The sequence below is a fragment of the Aquarana catesbeiana genome, linkage group LG10 (assembly GCF_042186555.1).
Source record: "Aquarana catesbeiana isolate 2022-GZ linkage group LG10, ASM4218655v1, whole genome shotgun sequence".
Taxonomy (NCBI): domain Eukaryota; kingdom Metazoa; phylum Chordata; class Amphibia; order Anura; family Ranidae; genus Aquarana; species Aquarana catesbeiana.
Window position 1 is genome coordinate 15,450,345 of NC_133333.1, and position 19,722 is coordinate 15,470,066.

The 19,722-nt window shown below is 41.3% G+C and overlaps 2 protein-coding genes across 2 annotated transcripts in view; both read left to right on the forward strand.

The window, feature by feature from the left end:
* The first annotated feature begins 2,053 nt into the window (after positions 1 to 2,053).
* LOC141111489 (alpha-tectorin-like) lies at positions 2,054 to 5,314 on the forward strand. The gene is made up of 4 exons (XM_073603780.1): positions 2,054 to 2,068; positions 2,205 to 2,330; positions 4,766 to 4,925; positions 5,133 to 5,314. Exons 1-4 carry the CDS (start codon positions 2,054 to 2,056, stop codon positions 5,312 to 5,314), a joined length of 483 nt encoding a protein of 160 aa, XP_073459881.1.
* Positions 5,315 to 6,850: 1,536 nt separating this feature from the next.
* Positions 6,851 to 19,722, forward strand: part of LOC141111490 (uncharacterized) — a 54,330-nt gene continuing 41,458 nt past the window's right edge. Inside the window, exons 1-14 of the mRNA XM_073603781.1 lie at positions 6,851 to 6,870; positions 6,944 to 7,106; positions 9,545 to 9,704; positions 9,907 to 10,044; positions 10,387 to 10,511; positions 10,711 to 10,992; positions 11,103 to 11,228; positions 13,275 to 13,434; positions 13,653 to 13,778; positions 14,124 to 14,248; positions 15,439 to 15,720; positions 15,831 to 15,956; positions 17,269 to 17,428; positions 18,621 to 18,758. Coding sequence (XP_073459882.1) covers positions 6,851 to 6,870; positions 6,944 to 7,106; positions 9,545 to 9,704; positions 9,907 to 10,044; positions 10,387 to 10,511; positions 10,711 to 10,992; positions 11,103 to 11,228; positions 13,275 to 13,434; positions 13,653 to 13,778; positions 14,124 to 14,248; positions 15,439 to 15,720; positions 15,831 to 15,956; positions 17,269 to 17,428; positions 18,621 to 18,758 — 2,131 coding nt within the window. The remainder of the gene's footprint in view (positions 6,871 to 6,943; positions 7,107 to 9,544; positions 9,705 to 9,906; positions 10,045 to 10,386; positions 10,512 to 10,710; positions 10,993 to 11,102; positions 11,229 to 13,274; positions 13,435 to 13,652; positions 13,779 to 14,123; positions 14,249 to 15,438; positions 15,721 to 15,830; positions 15,957 to 17,268; positions 17,429 to 18,620; positions 18,759 to 19,722) is intronic.

Sequence of the window (19,722 nt, forward strand, 5' to 3'; positions counted from 1 at the left end):
ATGGACTTTTTGTCCTTCTTGAGTATCAGTAAATAACGTTTTTATAGTGTACAGTATACAGTGTAATGTGCATAGACAACTCTCTATACATGTTTTTGATCTGTATAGGCTGGACTGAACAGCGGCTATGAGACAGGATACTACACACTTCCCGGATCCCTCACAATCTCAGTTGCCAATTTATCATCTACAAGCAATGTCAATGTAACTGGACGTTGGGCATTCAAAGTGGACAAATTACATCCAGAAGATATCAATGGAAATATAGGTGAGATTCAACTGTGTTTACATTCATGTTAATAACGCATTCTAAGGAAACTCAGCTATCAATAAAAAATTCTATCTGCATAATATTCTCAGAGAACATGTCTTGTTTTCTTTTTTGATCCTTACCCATTTCACTAAACCAGAATGGGGTAGGTGGGTTAGGAGGTCGCTGTGTGTAAAAATATTTAGATATGTTTTTTCTTCCTAGATAATTCCACAGAAAATGTAAATTCTACGGGCACTCCATTGACAACGATGCCTGGACCCTTCACCACACGCTCCACAACTATTACCTCTCCATTCACACGCAACACAACTAATACTTCTTCATTCATACAGTCTTCAGGTAACAAAGATTTACAAGCAATTATTCAAAGTAGTATAAACTAGGCATGCGGAACCATAAATCTTCATACTAAAACATGATCTATGATGAATCTTACTCTTCAGCTGCTCTTCAAAGTTGCTTGTAATAAGTATGAGGGTCTCTGAGATCTTTTTACTGATACACAGTTTGCAATGAATCCTACACTTCAGCTGCTCCAACAGATTCAGTGCAACAGTTCCCACCTATGCGGGAGGCTAGAGGATCATGTTTGCACATTTAAGCTTCTAGTTGATGGTTATAGTGTAGATACCGTATTTATCGGCGTATAACACGCACCCCAATTTAGGAGGGAATTTTAAGGAAAAAAAACTTTTAGGAGGGAAGTTGAAGGGAAAAAAACTTACATTTAAATGCCCATCAGTGCAGCCTTGTCAGTGCAGCCTTCCCCAGTGCAGCCTTCCCCAGTGCAGCCATGTCAGTGCAGCCTTGTCAGTGCAGCCTTCCCCAGTGCAGCCTTCCCCAGTGCAGCCTCCCCCAGTGCAGCCTCCCCCAGTGCAGCCTTCGATCCCCTATCTTCAAAATCGCCGACCACGAACCTAGCCGAGTAGGTTCGGATAGCTCCGCTCGGGACTACGAGTGGAGCCGAAAATGAACGAGAGCCGCCGGAAAGAGCCGAGGACCGGCTCTGTGTATTTCGGCGCCGGCGGCGCCATTTTCAAATCGCGGTAGGCGATTTTTGAGTTGTGCAGCTCAGGGGATCGGCATATAACACGCACCTGCGACTTTCCCCTGATTTTAAGGGGAAAAAAGTGCGTGTTATACGCCGATAAATACGGTATATTCTTGGATGGGGAAGTAAGTTATGATTGTTCTTTTGGTTTAGATCTTCTCTACCCATATGGATCTGCACTCGACATTATCAATCCAAAGGCAGATGATGGAGGATCTCCACAAATATTTCCTTCCAGGGACATCCCGCTATTTGGAAGAAATTATTCTTATCTCTATGTAAGTATACCATTTAAACAAAATCTCTTTCTTTAAAGTAATAAATCCTGAAATGACAATCATTTCAAAATGAGGCTTCACTCAAAGAAATGTTTTTCTCGGGTCATACACCTATTTACTGCTTTAGATAAATTGGTAAAATTCCTCAGACATTCTACATTGATACATATGGATACAACTGTTTTCTTCTCAATCTTCTCCTTCACAGGTGAATAATAATGGTCTGTTATCATTTGCATCACCAATCAGTCAATTTACACCACAAGCTCTTCCTGCTTCTTTTGGAAACCCGTTCCTGGCTATCTTCTGGGCTGATATAAATAATGCATTAGCGGGTGATATATATTATCGTGAGAGCACCGATCCCTCTCTTCTGTCCCGGGCCACCTCCGATATCAGAACTTACTTCCATGCCGCGAATTTTACAGCTCAGTGGGTGTTTGTAGCCACATGGCACCGAGTTGCGTATTTTGGTTCTTCAACAAACAAGGTGAGGATATTACCATGATGATTTTTTTTAAGCTGCAACAATGGCTGTTTTCTGAGCTTAAAAATCTTTTTCAGAGGTTTAGTCATCAACTATCCTGTTCTGTACTTTCAGGTGAACACATTTCAGGCTGTCCTGAGCACAGATGGCAATCAGACCTTCCTTCTGTACAATTATGGAGATATTCAGTGGCCGAGTATGAATTGGACTGCTTTCTCCCAGGATGGACCTTTGGCTTTGGTGAGAAGATCACTTTATTCTTGAACTACAAGTTTTTCAATTCACGGGGGGGGCTTTCAAGGAACTATCGTTGAATGAGTTAAGAACTGCAAAAGAAATACATTTAGAAACTGTGATCACATGGCTTAGTTTATCAGCGGGGAAACTGGTAACCAAGTTGGCAATGAAATGGTAATCAATCGTTTTGTTGAAAAACTGCTAAAACAAACTTTATCAGTACAAACAGGTGTAAAAATCAGTCAGGTATCAAGATTGGACAGTCTCGAAGCGTTTCAAGCACAAAGTGATTAGACCTTACGACTAAGCGATTTGTATGTGCGAAATTTGTCAAGGCTACTTATCTTGATATCTGTCTACATTACATCTGTTTGTACTAATAAGCTTTAGTCTAGCAGTGAGCAACAAGGAAGTACTATTGCTTTTTTTTTTTAAATAGTTAAAATAGGTAAGCCTTGGGGCCTATGGGAGACTCTGGTCAGTTACAGAGTGGAAAACCCCTTTAGGGAAAACAATGAATAATATATATTTTATTTGTTTTTTTAGGACTAAACTGGGTTCGAAGCACTAGAAAGATGGTTGAACCCTGACTTTATTGGAACAATTGTACCATGAACACATATTCTAATGTGTTCTACTTAAGCAGTATTATATTTTTGTAATTAAAGTGGTTCTAAAGGTTTACGTTTTCTTTTTTTTTACCTTAATGCATTATCTGCATTAAGGTAAAAAAAAAAAAAAAAAACTTCTGTGATCAGAACCCCCAGCCCCCCTCAATACTTAACTGTACCTGATCTTGATCCAGCACTGTGCCTGAGAGCAGCGGCTCTCCAAACTCTATTTCTTGTGACTGGACAAAGAAGCAGCAATGGGAGGCATTGGCTTATACTACTGACAATCAACTCTTTTGATGAGAGAATGGGGAGGCAAGGCCAAGCCATGCTGCCTGTGTCTATGGACATGGGCAGCAGAGCTCAGGTTTGAGCCCACATGAGTGACCCCATAGCAAAGAGCTTGCTATGGAGGCAATACCGAAGAGGAGGAGCCAGGAGCTCCAGCGGGGAACCCTTGCAGAGGAGTTTCAGGGATGCTCTGAGCAAAACCATTGCCCAGAAGAGATAAGTAAAATATGTTGTTATTAAAAATAAAATAAAAATAAAATGAAGGTTTATAATCACTTTAAAGAGAAGCTCCAGGCTCCTTCAGAAAAAAAATAAAGTCAGTACTTACAAATATTGTAGCTGCTGACTTTTAATATAAAGGACACTTACCTGTCCAGGGATAATGCGATGTCCTCACCTGGACCGATTCTTCAAGCAGCTTCGGTTGCAGGCACAGGCATCTTGTCATGAATCCGCAGTAATGTTTCTCTGTCAGCTTACCTCTCCATGTGTTCAGCTTAAGAGACCAGCCGCCCTTCACCTGGCTGCTTAAGTAATCTCTCCTCAAAGCATGGCTCTACCCCAGCCCCTATCACGGAACACTATATTAACCTGTGCACTGCAAGCCAGCCCTGCTGATCAATATTGTGTTTTTGGCTTCCGTGTGCTCCTTTCTGTGTGTTCTACGTTTGATTCTAGTTACCAATCTTGGCTTGTGCTTGACTTTCCTTGTCTGCTTCATATGCTGACCTTGGGTTGTTCCTTGACTATACTTACCTGCTTGTTTCTCTGACCTTTGGCTATCCCCTGACTATCCTTTGTTGTTGCAGTCTGCTGCTTCCTCTCTACCTTCCTGTAGTTTACTGTTAGCGTGAGCTGGGAGGCCCTGGGGGTCGCAACCTGGAGCCAGACTGCAGGTAAATCCATCCCCACCACTAGGGGCCTCTGGTGAACACACGCTGGCTCTTAGGTTCCGTGCCCTGGGAAATCTCTTGCTCTAGCTCCCAGTGTGATTCATGTTGATGCTCCAGAATACCAGCTCTCCTTAATCACTCAGAGCTCCATCCGCAGCAGTCAGCCGTAGGGTCCACTACCTTGCGGTGCACTCCTGACTCTGATGGGGTGCATCTGTCACCTGGACTCAGGTGACCTGACACATCTCTACTAAGGGAAACAGGAAGTGAAGCCTTGGGGATTAACAGCCTGTTTCCTACTGCGCATGTGTGAGTCGCACTGTGCCTTGTGAATGGTCCCATAGTCGTCTGGGACCTGTGATGTGTCCCAGAAGGCTGTGGGACAAGGAGGGGGTCCAAATCAGGTATCCGCTCCCCACCCCAAAAAAAGTGCCAGATGTGGAAGTGGAGGGTGCAAACAAGTGGAGCCTCACATTTTGGGTGGAGATCCACTTTAAGGAACACTTACCATCAAAGTTGCTTTTCTGGTTAAAAAATGGACTTTTTGTCCTTCTTGAGCATCAGTAAATAACGTTTTTATAGTGTACAGTATACAGTGTAATGTGCATAGACAACTCTCTATACATGTTTTTGATCTGTATAGGCTGGACTGAACAGCGGCTATGAGACAGGATACTACACACTTCCCGGATCCCTCACAATCTCAGTTGCCAATTTATCATCTACAAGCAATGTCAATGTAACTGGACGTTGGGCATTCAAAGTGGACAAATTACATCCAGAAGATGTCAATGGAAATATAGGTGAGATTCAACTGTGTTTACATTCATGTTAATAACGCATTCTAAGGAAACTCAGCTATCAATAAAAAATTCTATCTGCATAATATTCTCAGAGAACATGTCTTGTTTTCTTTTTTGATCCTTACCCATTTCACTAAACCAGAATGGGGTAGGTGGGTTAGGAGGTCGCTGTGTGTAAAAATATTTAGATATGTTTTTTCTTCCTAGATAATTCCACAGAAAATGTAAATTCTACGGGCACTCCATTGACAACGATGCCTGGACCCTTCACCACACGCTCCACAACTATTACCTCTCCATTCACACGCAACACAACTAATACTTCTTCATTCATACAGTCTTCAGGTAACAAAGATTTACAAGCAATTATTCAAAGTAGTATAAACTAGGCATGCGGAACCATAAATCTTCATACTAAAACATGATCTATGATGAATCTTACTCTTCAGCTGCTCTTCAAATTTGCTTGTAATAAGTATGAGGGTCTCTGAGATCTTTTTACTGATACACAGTTTGCAATGAATCCTACACTTCAGCTGCTCCAACAGATTCAGTGCAACAGTTCCCACCTATGCGGGAGGCTAGAGGATCATGTTTGCACATTTAAGCTTCTAGTTGATGGTTATAGTGTAGATACCGTATTTATCGGCGTATAACACGCACCCCAATTTAGGAGGGAATTTTAAGGAAAAAAAACTTTTAGGAGGGAAGTTGAAGGGAAAAAAACTTACATTTAAATGCCCATCAGTGCAGCCTTGTCAGTGCAGCCTTGTCAGTGCAGGCTTCCCCAGTGCAGCCTTCCCCAGTGCAGCCATGTCAGTGCAGCCTTGTCAGTGCAGTCTTCCCCAGTGCAGCCTTCCCCAGTGCAGCCTCCCCCAGTGCAGCCTCCCCCAGTGCAGCCTTCGATCCCCTATCTTCAAAATCGCCGACCGCGATTTGAAAATGGCGCAGCGCCGAAATACACAGAGCCGGTCCTCGGCTCTTTCCGGCGGGTCTCGTTCACTTTCGGCTCCACTCGTAGTCCCGAGCGGAGCTATCCGAACCTAGCCGAGTAGGTTCGGATAGCCCTGCTCGGGACTACGAGTGGAGCCGAAAATGAACGAGAGCCGCCGGAAAGAGCCGAGGACCGGCTCTGTGTATTTCGGCGCCGGCGGCGCCATTTTCAAATCGCGGTCGGCGATTTTTGAGTTGTGCAGCTCAGGGGATCGGCGTATAACACGCACCTGCGACTTTCCCCTGATTTTAAGGGGAAAAAAGTGCGTGTTATACGCCGATAAATACGGTATATTCTTGGATGGGGAAGTAAGTTATGATTGTTCTTTTGGTTTAGATCTTCTCTACCCATATGGATCTGCACTCGACATTATCAATCCAAAGGCAGATGATGGAGGATCTCCACAAATATTTCCTTCCAGGGACATCCCGCTATTTGGAAGAAATTATTCTTATCTCTATGTAAGTAGACCATTTAAATAAAATCTCTTTCTTTAAAGTAATAAATCCTGAAATGACAATCATTTCAAAATGAGGCTTTACTCAAAGAAATGTTTTTCTCGGGTCATACACCTATTTACTGCTTTAGATAAATTGGTAAAATTCCTCAGACATTCTACATTGATACATATGGATACAACTGTTTTCTTCTCAATCTTCTCCTTCACAGGTGAATAATAATGGTCTGTTATCATTTGCATCACCAATCAGTCAATTTACACCACAAGCTCTTCCTGCTTCTTTTGGAAACCCGTTCCTGGCTATCTTCTGGGCTGATGTAAATAATGCATTAGCGGGTGATATATATTATCGTGAGAGCACCGATCCCTCTCTTCTGTCCCGGGCCACCTCCGATATCAGAACTTACTTCCATTCCTTGAATTTTACAGCCCGCTGGGTGTTTGTAGCCACATGGCACCGAGTTGCTTATTATGGTTCTTCAACAAACAAGGTGAGGATATTACCATGATGATTTTTTTAAGCTGCAACAATGGCTGTTTTCTGACCTTAAAAATCTTTTTCAGAGGTATAGTCATCAACTATCCTGTTCTGTACTTTCAGGTGAACACATTTCAGGCTGTCCTGAGCACAGATGGCAATCAGACCTTCCTTCTGTACAATTATGGAGATATTCAGTGGCCGAGTATGAATTGGGATGGTTTCTCCCGGGATGGACCTTTGGCTTTGGTGAGAAGATCACTTTATTCTTGAACTACAAGTTTTTCAATTCACGGGGGGGGCTTTCAAGGAACTATCATTTAATGAGTTAAGCACTGCAAAAAAAATACATTTAGAAACTGTGATCACCTGGTTTAGTTTATCAGCGGAGAAACTGGTAACCAAGTTGGCAATGAAATGGTAATCAATCGTTTTGTTGAAAAACTGCTAAAACAAACTTTATCAGTACAAAACAGATGCAAAAATTAGACAGGTATCAAGATTGGACAGTCTTGAAGCGTTTCAAGCACAAAGTGATTAGACTTTACGACTAAGGGATTTGTATGTGCGAAATTTGTCAAGGCTACTTATCTTGATATCTGTCTACATTACATCTGTTTGTACTAATAAGCTTTAGTCTAGCAGTGAGCAACAAGGAAGTACTATTGCTTTTTTTTTTAATATAGTTAAAATAGGTAAGCCTTGGGGCCTATGGGAGACTCTGGTCAGTTACAGAGTGGAAAACCCCTTTAGGGAAAACAATGAATAATATATATTTTATTTGTTTTTTTAGGACTAAACTGGGTTCGAAGGACTAGAAATATGGTTGAACCCTGACTTTATTGGAACAATTGTACCATGAACACATATTCTAATGTGTTCTACTTAAGCAGTATTATATTTTTGTAATTAAAGTGATTCTAAAGGTTTACGTTTTCTTTTTATTTACCTTAATGCATTATATGCATTAAGGTAAAAAAAAAAAAATACTTCTGTGATTAGAACCCCCAGCCCCCCTCAATACTTAAGTGTTCCTGATCTTGATCCAGCAATGTGCCTGAGAGCAGCGGCTCTCCACACTCTATTTCTTGTGACTGGACAAAGAAGCAGCAATGGGAGGCATTGGCTTATACTATTGACAATCAAATCTTTGATGAGAGAATGGGGAGGCGAGGCCAAGCCATGCTGCCTGTGTCTATGGACATGGGCAGCAGAGCTCAGGTTTGAGCCCACATGAGTGACCCCATAGCAAAGAGCTTGCTATGGAGGCAATCACCGAAGAGGAGGAGCCAGGAGCTCCAGCGGGGAACCCTTGCACAGGAGTTTCAGGGATGCTCTTTGCAAAACCATTGCCCAGAAGAGATAAGTAAAATATGTTGTTATTAAAAATAAAATATAAATAAAATTAAGGTTTATAATCACTTTAAAGAAAAGCTCCAGGCTCCTTCAGAAAAAAAATTAAAGTCAGTACTTACAAATACTGTAGCTGCTGACTTTTAAAATAAGGACACTTACCTGTCCAGGGGTGATGCAATGTCCTCACCTGGACCGATTCTTCAAGCAGCTTCGGATGCAGGCACAGGCATCTTGTCATGAATCCGCAGTAATGTTTCTCTGTCAGCTTACCTCTCCATGTGTTCAGCTTAAGAGACCAGCTGCCCTTCACCTGGCTGCTTAAGTAATCTCTCCTCAAAGCATGGCTCTACCCCAGCCCCTATCAGGGAACATTATATTAACCTGTGCACTGCAAGCCAGCCCTGCTGATCAATATTGTGTGTTTGGCTTCTGTGTGCTCCTTACTGTGTGTTCTATGTTTGATTCTAGTTACCAATCTTGGCTTGTTCTTGACTTTCCTTGTCTGCTTCATATGCTGACCCTGGGGTGTTCCTTGACTATACTTACCTGCTTGTTTCTCTGACCTTTGGCTATCTCCTGATTATCCTTTGTTGTTGCAGTCTGCTGCTTCCTCTCTACCTTCCTGTAGTTTACTGTTAGTGTGAGCTGGGAGGCCTTGGGGGTCGCAACCTGGAGCCAGACTGCAGGTAAATCCATCCCCACCACTAGGGGCCTCTGGTGAACACTCGCTGGCTCTTAGATTCCGTGCCCTGGGAAATCTCATGCTCTAGCTCCCAGTGTGATTCGTGTTGATGCTCCAGAATACCAGCTCTCCTTAATCACTCAGAGCTCCATCCGCAGCAGTCAGCCGTAGGGTCCACTACCTTGCGGGGCACTCCTGACTCCGACGGGGTGCATCTGTCACATGCACTCAGGTGACCTGACACATCTCTAGTAAGGGAAACAGGAAGTGAAGCCTTGGGGATTAACAGCCTGTTTCCTACTGCGCATGTGCGAGTCGCACTGTGCCTTGTGAATGGTCCCATAGTCTTCTGGGACCTGTGATGTGTCCCAGAAGGCTGTGGGACAAGGAGGGGGTCCAAACCAGGTATCCGCCCCCCCCCCAAAAAGTGCCAGATGTGGAAATAGAGGATAGGAGGGTGCAAACAAGTGGAGCCTCATATTTTGGGTGGAGATCCACTTTAAGGAACACTTACCATCAAAGTTTCTTTTCTGGTTAAAACATGGACTTTTTGTCCTTCTTGAGTATCAGTAAATAACGTTTTTATAGCGTACAGTATACAGTGTAATGTGCATAGACAACTCTCTATACATGTTTTTGATCTGGATAGGCTGGACTGAACAGCGGCTATGAGACAGGATACTACACACTTCCAGGATCCCTCACAATCTCAGTTGCCAATTTATCATCTACAAGCAATGTCAATGTAACTGGACGTTGGGCATTCAAAGTGGACAAATTACATCCAGAAGATGTCAATGGAAATATAGGTGAGATTCAACTGTGTTTACATTCATGTTAATAACGCATTCTAAGGAAACTCAGCTATCAATAAAAAAATCTGCATAATATTCGAGAGAACATGTCATGTTTTCTTTTTTGATCCTTACCCATTTCACCAAACCAGAATGGGGTAGGTGGGTTAGGAGGTCACTGTGTGTAAAAATATTTAGATATGTTTTTTCTTCCTAGATAATTCCACAGAAAATGTAAATTCTACGGGCACTCCATTGACAACGATGCCTGGACCCTTCACCACACGCTCCACAACTATTACCTCTCCATTCACACGCAACACAACTAATACTTCTCCATTCATACAGTCTTCAGGTAACAAAGATTAACAAGCAATTATTCAAAGTAGTATAAACTAGGCATGAGGAACCATAAATCTTCATACTAAAACATGATCTATGATGAATCCTACTCTTCAGCTGCTCTTCAAAGTTGCTTGTAATACGTATGAGGGTCTCTGAGATCTTTTTACTGATACACAGTTTGCAATGAATCCTACACTTCAGCTGCTCCAACAGATTCAGTGCAACAGTTCCCACCTATGCGGGAGGCTGAGGCTAGAGGATCATGTTGGCACAATTAAGCTTCTAGTTGATGGTTATAATGTAGATATATTCTTGGATGGGGAAGTAAGATATGATTGTTCTTTTGGTTTAGATCTTCTCTACCCATATGGATCTGCACTCGACATTATCAATCCAAAGGCAGATGATGGAGGATCTCCACAAATATTTCCTTCCAGGGACATCCCACTATTTGGAAGAAATTATTCTTATCTCTATGTAAGTATACCATTTAAACAAAATCTCTTTCTTTAAAGTGATAAATCCTGAAATGACAATCATTTTAAAATGAGGCTTCACCCAAAGAAATGTTTTTCTCAGGTCATACACCCATTTCCTGCTTTGGTAGAATTCCTCACAAATTCTACATTGATACATTTGGATACAACGGTTTTCTTCTCAATTTTCTCCTTCACAGGTGAATAATAATGGTCTGTTATCATTTGCATCATCAATCAGTCAATTTACACCACAAGCTCTTCCTGTTTCTTTCGGAAACCCGTTCCTGGCTATCTTCTGGGCTGATGTATATAATGAATTAGCGGGTGATATATATTATCGTGAGAGCACCGATCCCTCTCTTCTGTCCCGGGCCACCTCTGATATCAGAACTTACTTCCATGCCATGAATTTTACAGCTCAGTGGGTGTTTGTAGCCACATGGCACAGAGTTGCGTATTTTGGTTCTTCAACAAACAAGGTGAGGATATTACCATGATGATTTTTTTAAGCTGCAACAATGGCTGTTTTCTGACCTTAAAAATCTTTTTCAGAGGAATAGTCATCAACTATCCTGTTCTGTACTTTCAGGTGAACACATTTCAGGCTGTCCTGAGCACAGATGGCAATCAGACCTTCCTTCTGTACAATTATGGAGATATTCAGTGGCCGAGTATGAATTTGGACGGTTTCTCCCTGGATGGACCTTTGGCTTTGGTGAGAAGATCACTTTATTCTTGAACTACAAGTTTTTCAATTCACGGGTGGCTTTCAAGGAAGTCCCATTTAATGAGTTAAGCACTGCAAAAGAAATACATTTAGAAACTGTGATCACCTGGCTTAGTTTATCAGCGGAGAAACTGGTAGTCAAGTTGGCAATGAAAAGGTAATCAATCGTTTTGTTGAAAAACTGCTAAAACAAACTTTATCAGTACAAAACAGGTGCAAAAATTAGACAGTTATCAAGATTGGACAGTCTCTAAGCGTTTCAAGCACAAAGTATGTGCGAAATTTGTCAAGGCTACTTATCTTGATATCTGTCTACATTACATCTGTTTGTACTAATAAGCTTTAGTCTAGCAGTGAGCAACAAGGAAGCATTATTGCTTTTTTTTTTTAAATAGTTAAAATAGGTAAGCCTTGGGGCCCATGGGAGATTCTGATCAGTTACAGAGTGAAAAACCCCTTTAGGGAAAACCATGAATAATATATATTTTATTTGTTTTTTTAGGACTAAACTGGGTTCGAAGCACTAGAAAGATGGTTGAACCCTGACTTTATTGGAACAGTTGTACCATGAACACATCTTATAATGTGTTCTACTTAAGCAGTATTACATTTTTGTAATTAAAGTGGTTCTAAAGGTTTACGTTTTCTTTATTTTACCTTAATGCATTCTCTGCATTAAGAAAAAAAAAAAAAACCTTCTGTGATCAGAACCCCCAGCCTCCCTCAATACATAAGTGTACCTGATCTTGATCCAGCACTGTGCCTGAGAGCAGCGGCTCTCCACACTCTATTTCTTGTGACTGGACAAAGAAGCAGCAGTGGGAGGCATTGGCTTATACTACTGACAATCAAATCTTTTGATGAGAGAATGGGGAGGCGAGGCCAAGCCATGCTGCCTGTGTCTATGGACATGGGCAGCAGAGCTCAGGTTTGAGCCCACATGAGTAACCCCATAGCAAAGGACTTGCAATGGGGGCACTCACCGAAGAGGAGGAGCCAGGAGCTCCAGCGGGGAACCCTTGTACAGGAGTTTCAGGGATGCTCTCAGCAAAACCATTGCCCAGAAGAGATATGTAAAATATGTTGTTATTAAAAATAAAATAAAAATAAAATTAAGGTTTATAATCACTTTAAAGAGAAGTTCCAGGTTCCTTCAGAAAAAAATTAAAGTCAGCAGCTACAAATACTGTAGCTGCTGACTTTTAAAATAAGGACACTTACCTGTCCAGGGATAATGCAATGTCCTCACCTGGACCGATTCTTCAAGCAGCTTCGGATGCAGGCACAGGCATCTTGTCATGAATCCGCAGTAATGTTTGTCTGCCAGCTTACCTCTCCATGTGTTCAGCTTAAGAGACCAGCCGCCCTTCACCTGGCTGCTGAAGGGCGGTAAATCCATCCCCACCACTAGGGGCCTCTGGTGAACACCCGCTGGCTCTTAGGTTCCGTGCCCTGGGAAATCTCTTGCTCTAGCTCCCAGTGTGATTCGTGTTGATGCTCCAGAATACCAGCTCTCCTTAATCACTCAGAGCTCTATCCGCAGCAGTCAGCCGTAGGGTCCACTACTTTGCGGGGCACTCCTGACTCCGACAGGGTGCATCTGTCGCCTGGACTCAGGTGACCTGACACATCTCTAGTAAGGGAAACAGGAAGTGAAACCTTGGGTATTAGCAGCCTGTTTCCTACTGTGCATGTGCGAGTCGCACTGTGCCTTGTGAATGGTCCCATAGTCTTCTGGGACCTGTGATGTGTCCCAGAAGGCTGTGAGACAAGGAGGGGGTCCAAACCAGGTATCCGCCCCCCCCAAAAAAAGTGCCAGATGTGGAAATAGAGGATGGGAGGGTGCAAACAAGTGGAGCCTCATATCTTGGGTGGAGATCCACTTTAAGGAACACTTACCATCAAAGTTTCTTTTCTGGTTAAAACATGGACTTTTTGTCCTTCTTGAGTATCAGTAAATAACGTTTTTATAGTGTACAGTATACAGTGTAATGTGCATAGACAACTCTCTATACATGTTTTTGATCTGGATAGGCTGGACTGAACAGCGGCTATGATACAGGATACTACACACTTCCAGGATCCCTCACAATCTCAGTTGCCAATTTATCATCTACAAGCAATGTCAATGTAACTGGACGTTGGGCATTCAAAGTGGACAAATTACATCCAGAAGATGTCAATGGAAATATAGGTGAGATTCAACTGTGTTTACATTCATGTTAATAACGCATTCTAAGGAAACTCAGCTATCAATAAAAAATTATATCTGCATAATATTCTCAGAGAACATGTCATGTGTCGTTTTTGATTATTACCCATTTCACCAAACCAGAATGGGGTAGGTGGGTTAGGAGGTCGCTGTGTGTAAAAATATTTAGATATGTTTTTTCTTCCTTGATAATTCCACAGAAAATGTAAATTCTACGGGCACTCCATTGACAACGATGCCTGGACCCTTCACCACACGCTCCACAACTATTACCTCTCCATTCACACGCAACACAACTAATACTTCTTCATTCATACAGTCTTCAGGTAACAAAGATTAACAAGCAACTATTCAAAGTAGTATATAAACTAGGCATGAGGAACCCTAAAATCTTCATACTAAAACATGATCTATGATGAATCTTACTCTTCAGCTATTCTTCAAAGTTGCTTGTAATAAGTATGAGGGTCTCTGAGATCTTTTTACTGATACACAGTTTGCAATGAATCCTACACTTCAGCTGCTCCAACAGATTCAGTGCAACAGTCCCCATGTATGTGGGAGGCTGAAGCTAGAGGATCATGTTTGCACATTTAAGCTTCAAGTTGATGGTTATAATGTAGATATATTCTTGGATGGGGAAGTAAGATATGATTGTTCTTTTGGTTTAGACCTTCTCTACCCATATGGATCTGCACTCGACATTATCAGTCCAAAGGCAGATGATGGAGGATCTCCACAAATATTTCCATCCAGGGACATCCCACTATTTGGAAGAAATTATTCTTATCTCTATGTAAGTATACCACTTAAACAAAATCTCTTTCTTTAACCACCTCAATACAGGGCACTTACACCCCCTTCCTGCCCAAGCCATTTTTCAGTTTTCAGCGCTGTCGCACTTTGAATGACAATTGCGCGGTCATGTTACACTGCACCTTAATTAAATTTTTATCATTTTTTTCCCCACAAATAGAGCTTTCTTTTGGTGGTATTTGATCACCTCTGCGGTTTTTATTTATTGCGCTATAAACAAAAGAAGAGGGACAATTTTGAAAAAACACAATATTTTTTACTTTTTGCTATAATAAATATCCAATTTTTTTTTTTTTTTTAAACAAATTTTTTCCTCAGTTTAGGCCGATACGTATTCTTCTACATATTTTTGGTAAAAAAAAAATTGCGATAAGCGTATATTGATTGGTTTGCGCAAAAGTTATAGCGTCTACAAAATAGGGGATAGATTTATAGCATTTTTATTATTTATTTATTTTTTACTAGTAATGGCGGCGATCTGCAATTTTTATTGTGACTACGATATTGCGGCGGACACATCGGACACTTTTGACACATTTTTGGGACCATTCACATTTATACAGCGATCAATGCTATAAAATTGCATTGATTACTGTGTAAATGTGACTGTCAGGGAAGGGGTTAACACTAGGGGGCGCTCGAGGGGTTAATGTATGACCTAAGGAGGTGATTCTAACTGTGGGGGGAGGGGACTGACTGGGGGAGGTGACCGATCGCTGTCCCTATGTACAAGGGACACGCCATCGGTCTCCTCTCCTCTCTGACAGGACGTGGATCTGTGTTTACATGCACAGATCCACGCTCCTGCTCTGTTACCCGGCAATCGCGGGTGCCCGGCGGACATCGCGGCCGCCGGGCACGCACACCGGGTCCCGAGTGACACAGCGGGCACGCCCCCTAGTGGCTCGGGAGGGCGAGGACGTCATATGACGTCCTCCCAGAACAACAGAAGCCTCGTCCAGCCGTCATATGACGGTGGGCGGTGGCTTAGCGGTTAAAGTGATAAATCCTGAAATGACAATTATTTCAAAATGAGGCTTTACCCAAAGAAATGTTTTTCTCGGGTCATACACCCATTTCCTACTTTAGATAAATTCGTAGAATTCCTCACAAATTCTACATTCATACATATGGATACAACTGTTTTCTTCTCAATTTTCTCCTTCACAGGTGAATAATAATGGTCTGTTATCATTTGCATCACCAATCAGTCAATTTACACCACAAGCTCTTCCTGTTGCTTTTGGAAACCCGTTCCTGGCTATCTTCTGGGCTGATGTAAATAATGCATTAGCGGGTGATATATATTATCGTGAGAGCACCGATCCCTCTCTTCTGTCCCGGGCCACCTCTGATATCAGAACTTACTTCCATGCCGCAAATTTTACAGCTCAGTGGGTGTTTGTAGCCACATGGCACAGAGTTGCGTATTTTGGTTCTTCAACAAACAAGGTGAGGATATTACCATGATGATTTTTTTAAGCTGCAACAATGGCTGTTTTCTGACCTTAAAAATCTTTTTCAGAGGTTTAGTCATCAACTATCCTGTTCTGTACTTTCAGGTGAACACATTTCAGGCTGTCGTGAGCACAGATGGCAATCAGACCTTCCTTCTGTACAATTATGCAGATATTCAGTGGCCGAGTATGAATTGGACTGCTTTTTCCAGGGATGGACCTTTGGCTTTGGTGAGAAGATCACTTTATTCTTGAACTACAAGTTTTTCAATTCACGGGGGGCTTTCAAGGAACTATCGTTTAATGAGTTAAGCACTGCAAAAGAAATACATTTAGAAACTGTGATCACCTGGCTTAGTTTATCAGCGGAGAAACTGGTAATCAAGTTGGCAATGAAATGGTAATCAATCGTTTTGTTGAAAAACTGCTAAAACAAACTTTATCAGTATAAAACAGGTGCAAAAATTAGACAGTTATGAAGATTGGACAGTCTTGAAGCGTTTCAAGCACAAAGAGATTAGACCTTACGACTAAGGGATTTGTATGTGTGAAATTTGTCAAGGCTATTTATTTTGATATCTATCTACATTACATCTGTTTGTACTAATAAGCTTTAGTCTAGCAGTGCGCAACAAGGAAGTACTATTGATTTTTTTTTAATATAGTTAAAATAGGTAAGCCTTGGGGCCTATGGGAGACTCTGGTCAGTTACAGAATGGAAAACCCCTTTAGGGAAAATAATGAATAATATATATTTTATTTGTTTTTTTAGGACTAAACTGGGTTCGAAGGACTAGAAAGACGGTTGAACCCTGACTTTATTGGAACAATTGTACCATGAACACATCTTATAATGTGTTCTACTTAAGCAGTATTATATTTTTGTAATTAAAGTGGTTCTAAAGGTTTACGTTTTTTTTTTTTTTTTACCTTAATGCATTATCTGCATTAAGGTAAAAAAAAAAAAAACTTCTGAGATCAGAACCCCCAGCCCCCCTCAATACTTAAGTGTACTTGATCTTGATCCAGCATTGTGCCTAAGAGCAGCAGCTCTCTCCACTCTCTTTCTCTCCTCACTGGACAGAGAGGCAGCAGTGGGAACCATTGGCTCCTGCTATTGTCGATCATATTCTGTGATGTAAGAGTGGGGGGGACAAGACATGCTGTCTGTGTCCATGGATGCAGGCAGCATAGCTCAGGATCGAGCCTGCATGAGTGTCTCCATAGCAAGGGGCATAGCAAGGGGCTTGAAATGGGGGCACTCAACGAAGAGGAGGAGCCAGAAGCTCTGGCGGGGGACCCCTGAAGAGAAGGCTTTGTGCTGCTCTGTGCAAAACCAATGCACAGAGCAGGTAAGTATAACATGTTAATTATGTAAAAGTTCAAAATGAAGGTTTAGAACATTAGAACATTTATCACCAAAGGTGATTTTCTGGTTAAAACATGGACTTTTTTGTTCCTTGAGTATCAGTAAATAAAGTTTTTACAGAATACAGTGTAATTTGCATAGACAACCCTTTATACATGTTCTTGTACTGCATAGGCTGGACTAAACAGCGGCTATGAGACAGGATACTACACACTTCCAGGATCCATTGCAATCTCAGTCGCCAATTTATCATCCACAAGCAACGTCAATGTGACCGGACGCTGGGCATTTAAAGTGGACAAATTACATCCAGAAGATGCCAATGGAAATATAGGTGAGATTCAACTGTGTTTAGCCCAGTGTTAACAAATCACTGTAAATATTATCTGACCAAATCAGAAGAAACTCATTTCAAGGGAAAGCATTGTATTATTTTTGTACTCATATATTTAAATAGATAGATATTAATACACATTAATAGGATTAATATCAATACGCTGATTTATTTTACAATAGAGAATGTGCTGTACATTTTCTTCAAGGGTAAAAATAAGATGTATAGCCATTGTTAGCTGAAAAATCTAAGTAATTGCAGTCATGTTAATAACACTTTCTAACTCATCTATCAATAAAAGAGTCTTTCTGCAAATTATTCCCATGTAGACATGTGCACTGCAAAAAATGTGTTCGTTTTCGTTTCATTCATTTTTTGCTTTGTTTTTTTTTTCGTTTTTCGGGTCATTCGTTATGATCGCAATTCGTAAATTTGGAAATTTGGAAATTCGTAATTTCGTAAATTCGTAAACGCGAAAGTCCGAAAATTCTAAAGAACGAAAATTCCAAAGGAAAAATAACTAACTAATAATAACTAACTATTAAATTATAGGTATTGGAATTTCCTTTCAAATTTGGCTGTCAGCGAACATAACGAATACAAATTTATCCGAAGTTACGAATTATCCGAAATAACGAATGCCACATCTAAACAAATGGAATGGAATGAATTAATAATAAATAATAATAATAATAAAACGTTTTTATTATTATTGTTGTTTATTATTATTAATTCATTACATTCCATTTGTTTAGATACGGCATTCGTTATTTTGGATAATTCGTAACTTCGGATAAATTTGTATTTGTTATGTTCACTAACAGCCAAATTTGAAAGGAAATTCCAATACCTATAATTTAATAGTTAGTTATTTCAGATTTTTGAATTTTTTCGGGTTTTTGGATTTTCGAACTTCGAATTTCTGAATTTCCGATCTGTCAAATTTACGAATTTATGAATTTTCGAATATTCGGACAAACTTGTTGAACAGGTTTTCGTTATTCTGGATGTTTCCGAATTAACAAATTTGTGGCAATTCGTTAAAAAACGAATTCGGAACGAAACCAATTTCACATGTCTAATGTCATGTGTCCATCCTGATCCTTGCCCATTTCACCAAAACCAGAATGGGATAGGCGGGTTAGGAGGCCGCTGTGTGTAAAAATATTTAGGTATGTTTTTTTCTTCCTAGATAATTCTACCGAAAATGAAAATTCTACGGGCACTCCACTGACAACTACACCTGGACCCATCACCACAAGCTCCACAACTATTACCTCTCCATTCGCACGCAACACAACTAATACTTCTCTTTTTATACAGTCTTCAGGTAACAAAGATTCATCAGCTTCAATTCAAAGTTCAGTGGAGCCTCGGATTGCGAGTATCGCAGTTAACGAGCGTTTCGCAATACGAGCACTGTATTTTTAAACATCATAACTCGGTTTGCGAGTGTTGTCTCGCAAAACAAACACGATTCAGGCCAAAGCGTGTGCAATACCGTGTTTGGCCTGAGGTGGGGGGCGCCGGAGTCGAGCAGCGCCGTTCGGAAATGCACGGAAAGGCCCGAGGACAGCTCAGCTGACCTCGGAAGACTTTGAGACGGAGTCTTTCCGAGGTTTGCCGAGGTCAGCCGAGGTGTCCTCGGGCCTTTCCGGCCATTTCTGAGGCTCTCCGGCGCCCCCCACCTCTGGCCGCATGCGGTATTGCATGCCATTGAAGTCAATGCGTAACAAATTATTTTCGTTTCCATTGACTTCAATGGGGAAACTCGCTTTGATATGCGAGTACTTTGGATTATGAGCATTCTCCTGGAATGGATTATGCTCCTAATCCGAGGTTCCACTGGGTGTGAGGAACCCTGAGATCTTCTTAGTAAAACATGATCTGTGATGAATCCTACTCTTCAGCTGCTTCAGTGCAACAGTCTCCATCTATGCGGGAAGCTGAGGCTATGATGGAAACATGTGCAGTGGTTGTAAACATCTGGTTTTAGCAGTGGGATCACATTTTGCTAAGGACTATGTGGATAACAATGCACGGAAAGGCAATGCAGCTGATTTTGGTGAATGGCTGGTGGAGTAGAGTTGTCCATTTTACTCTCCAGCTGTACAAATTTATAATTGATGCACAGATTACGAAGCTTTCTTCTTAATACATTTTTTGGTACATTTTGTGGAAAATGTTTTCCCATGAAACTTCCCAATGAATTCTGCAGTATTTCCATAATTACTATAAAATGAACACCAGTTAGCGATCCCACAACATGACAACAGATTGATACAAAATTGTTA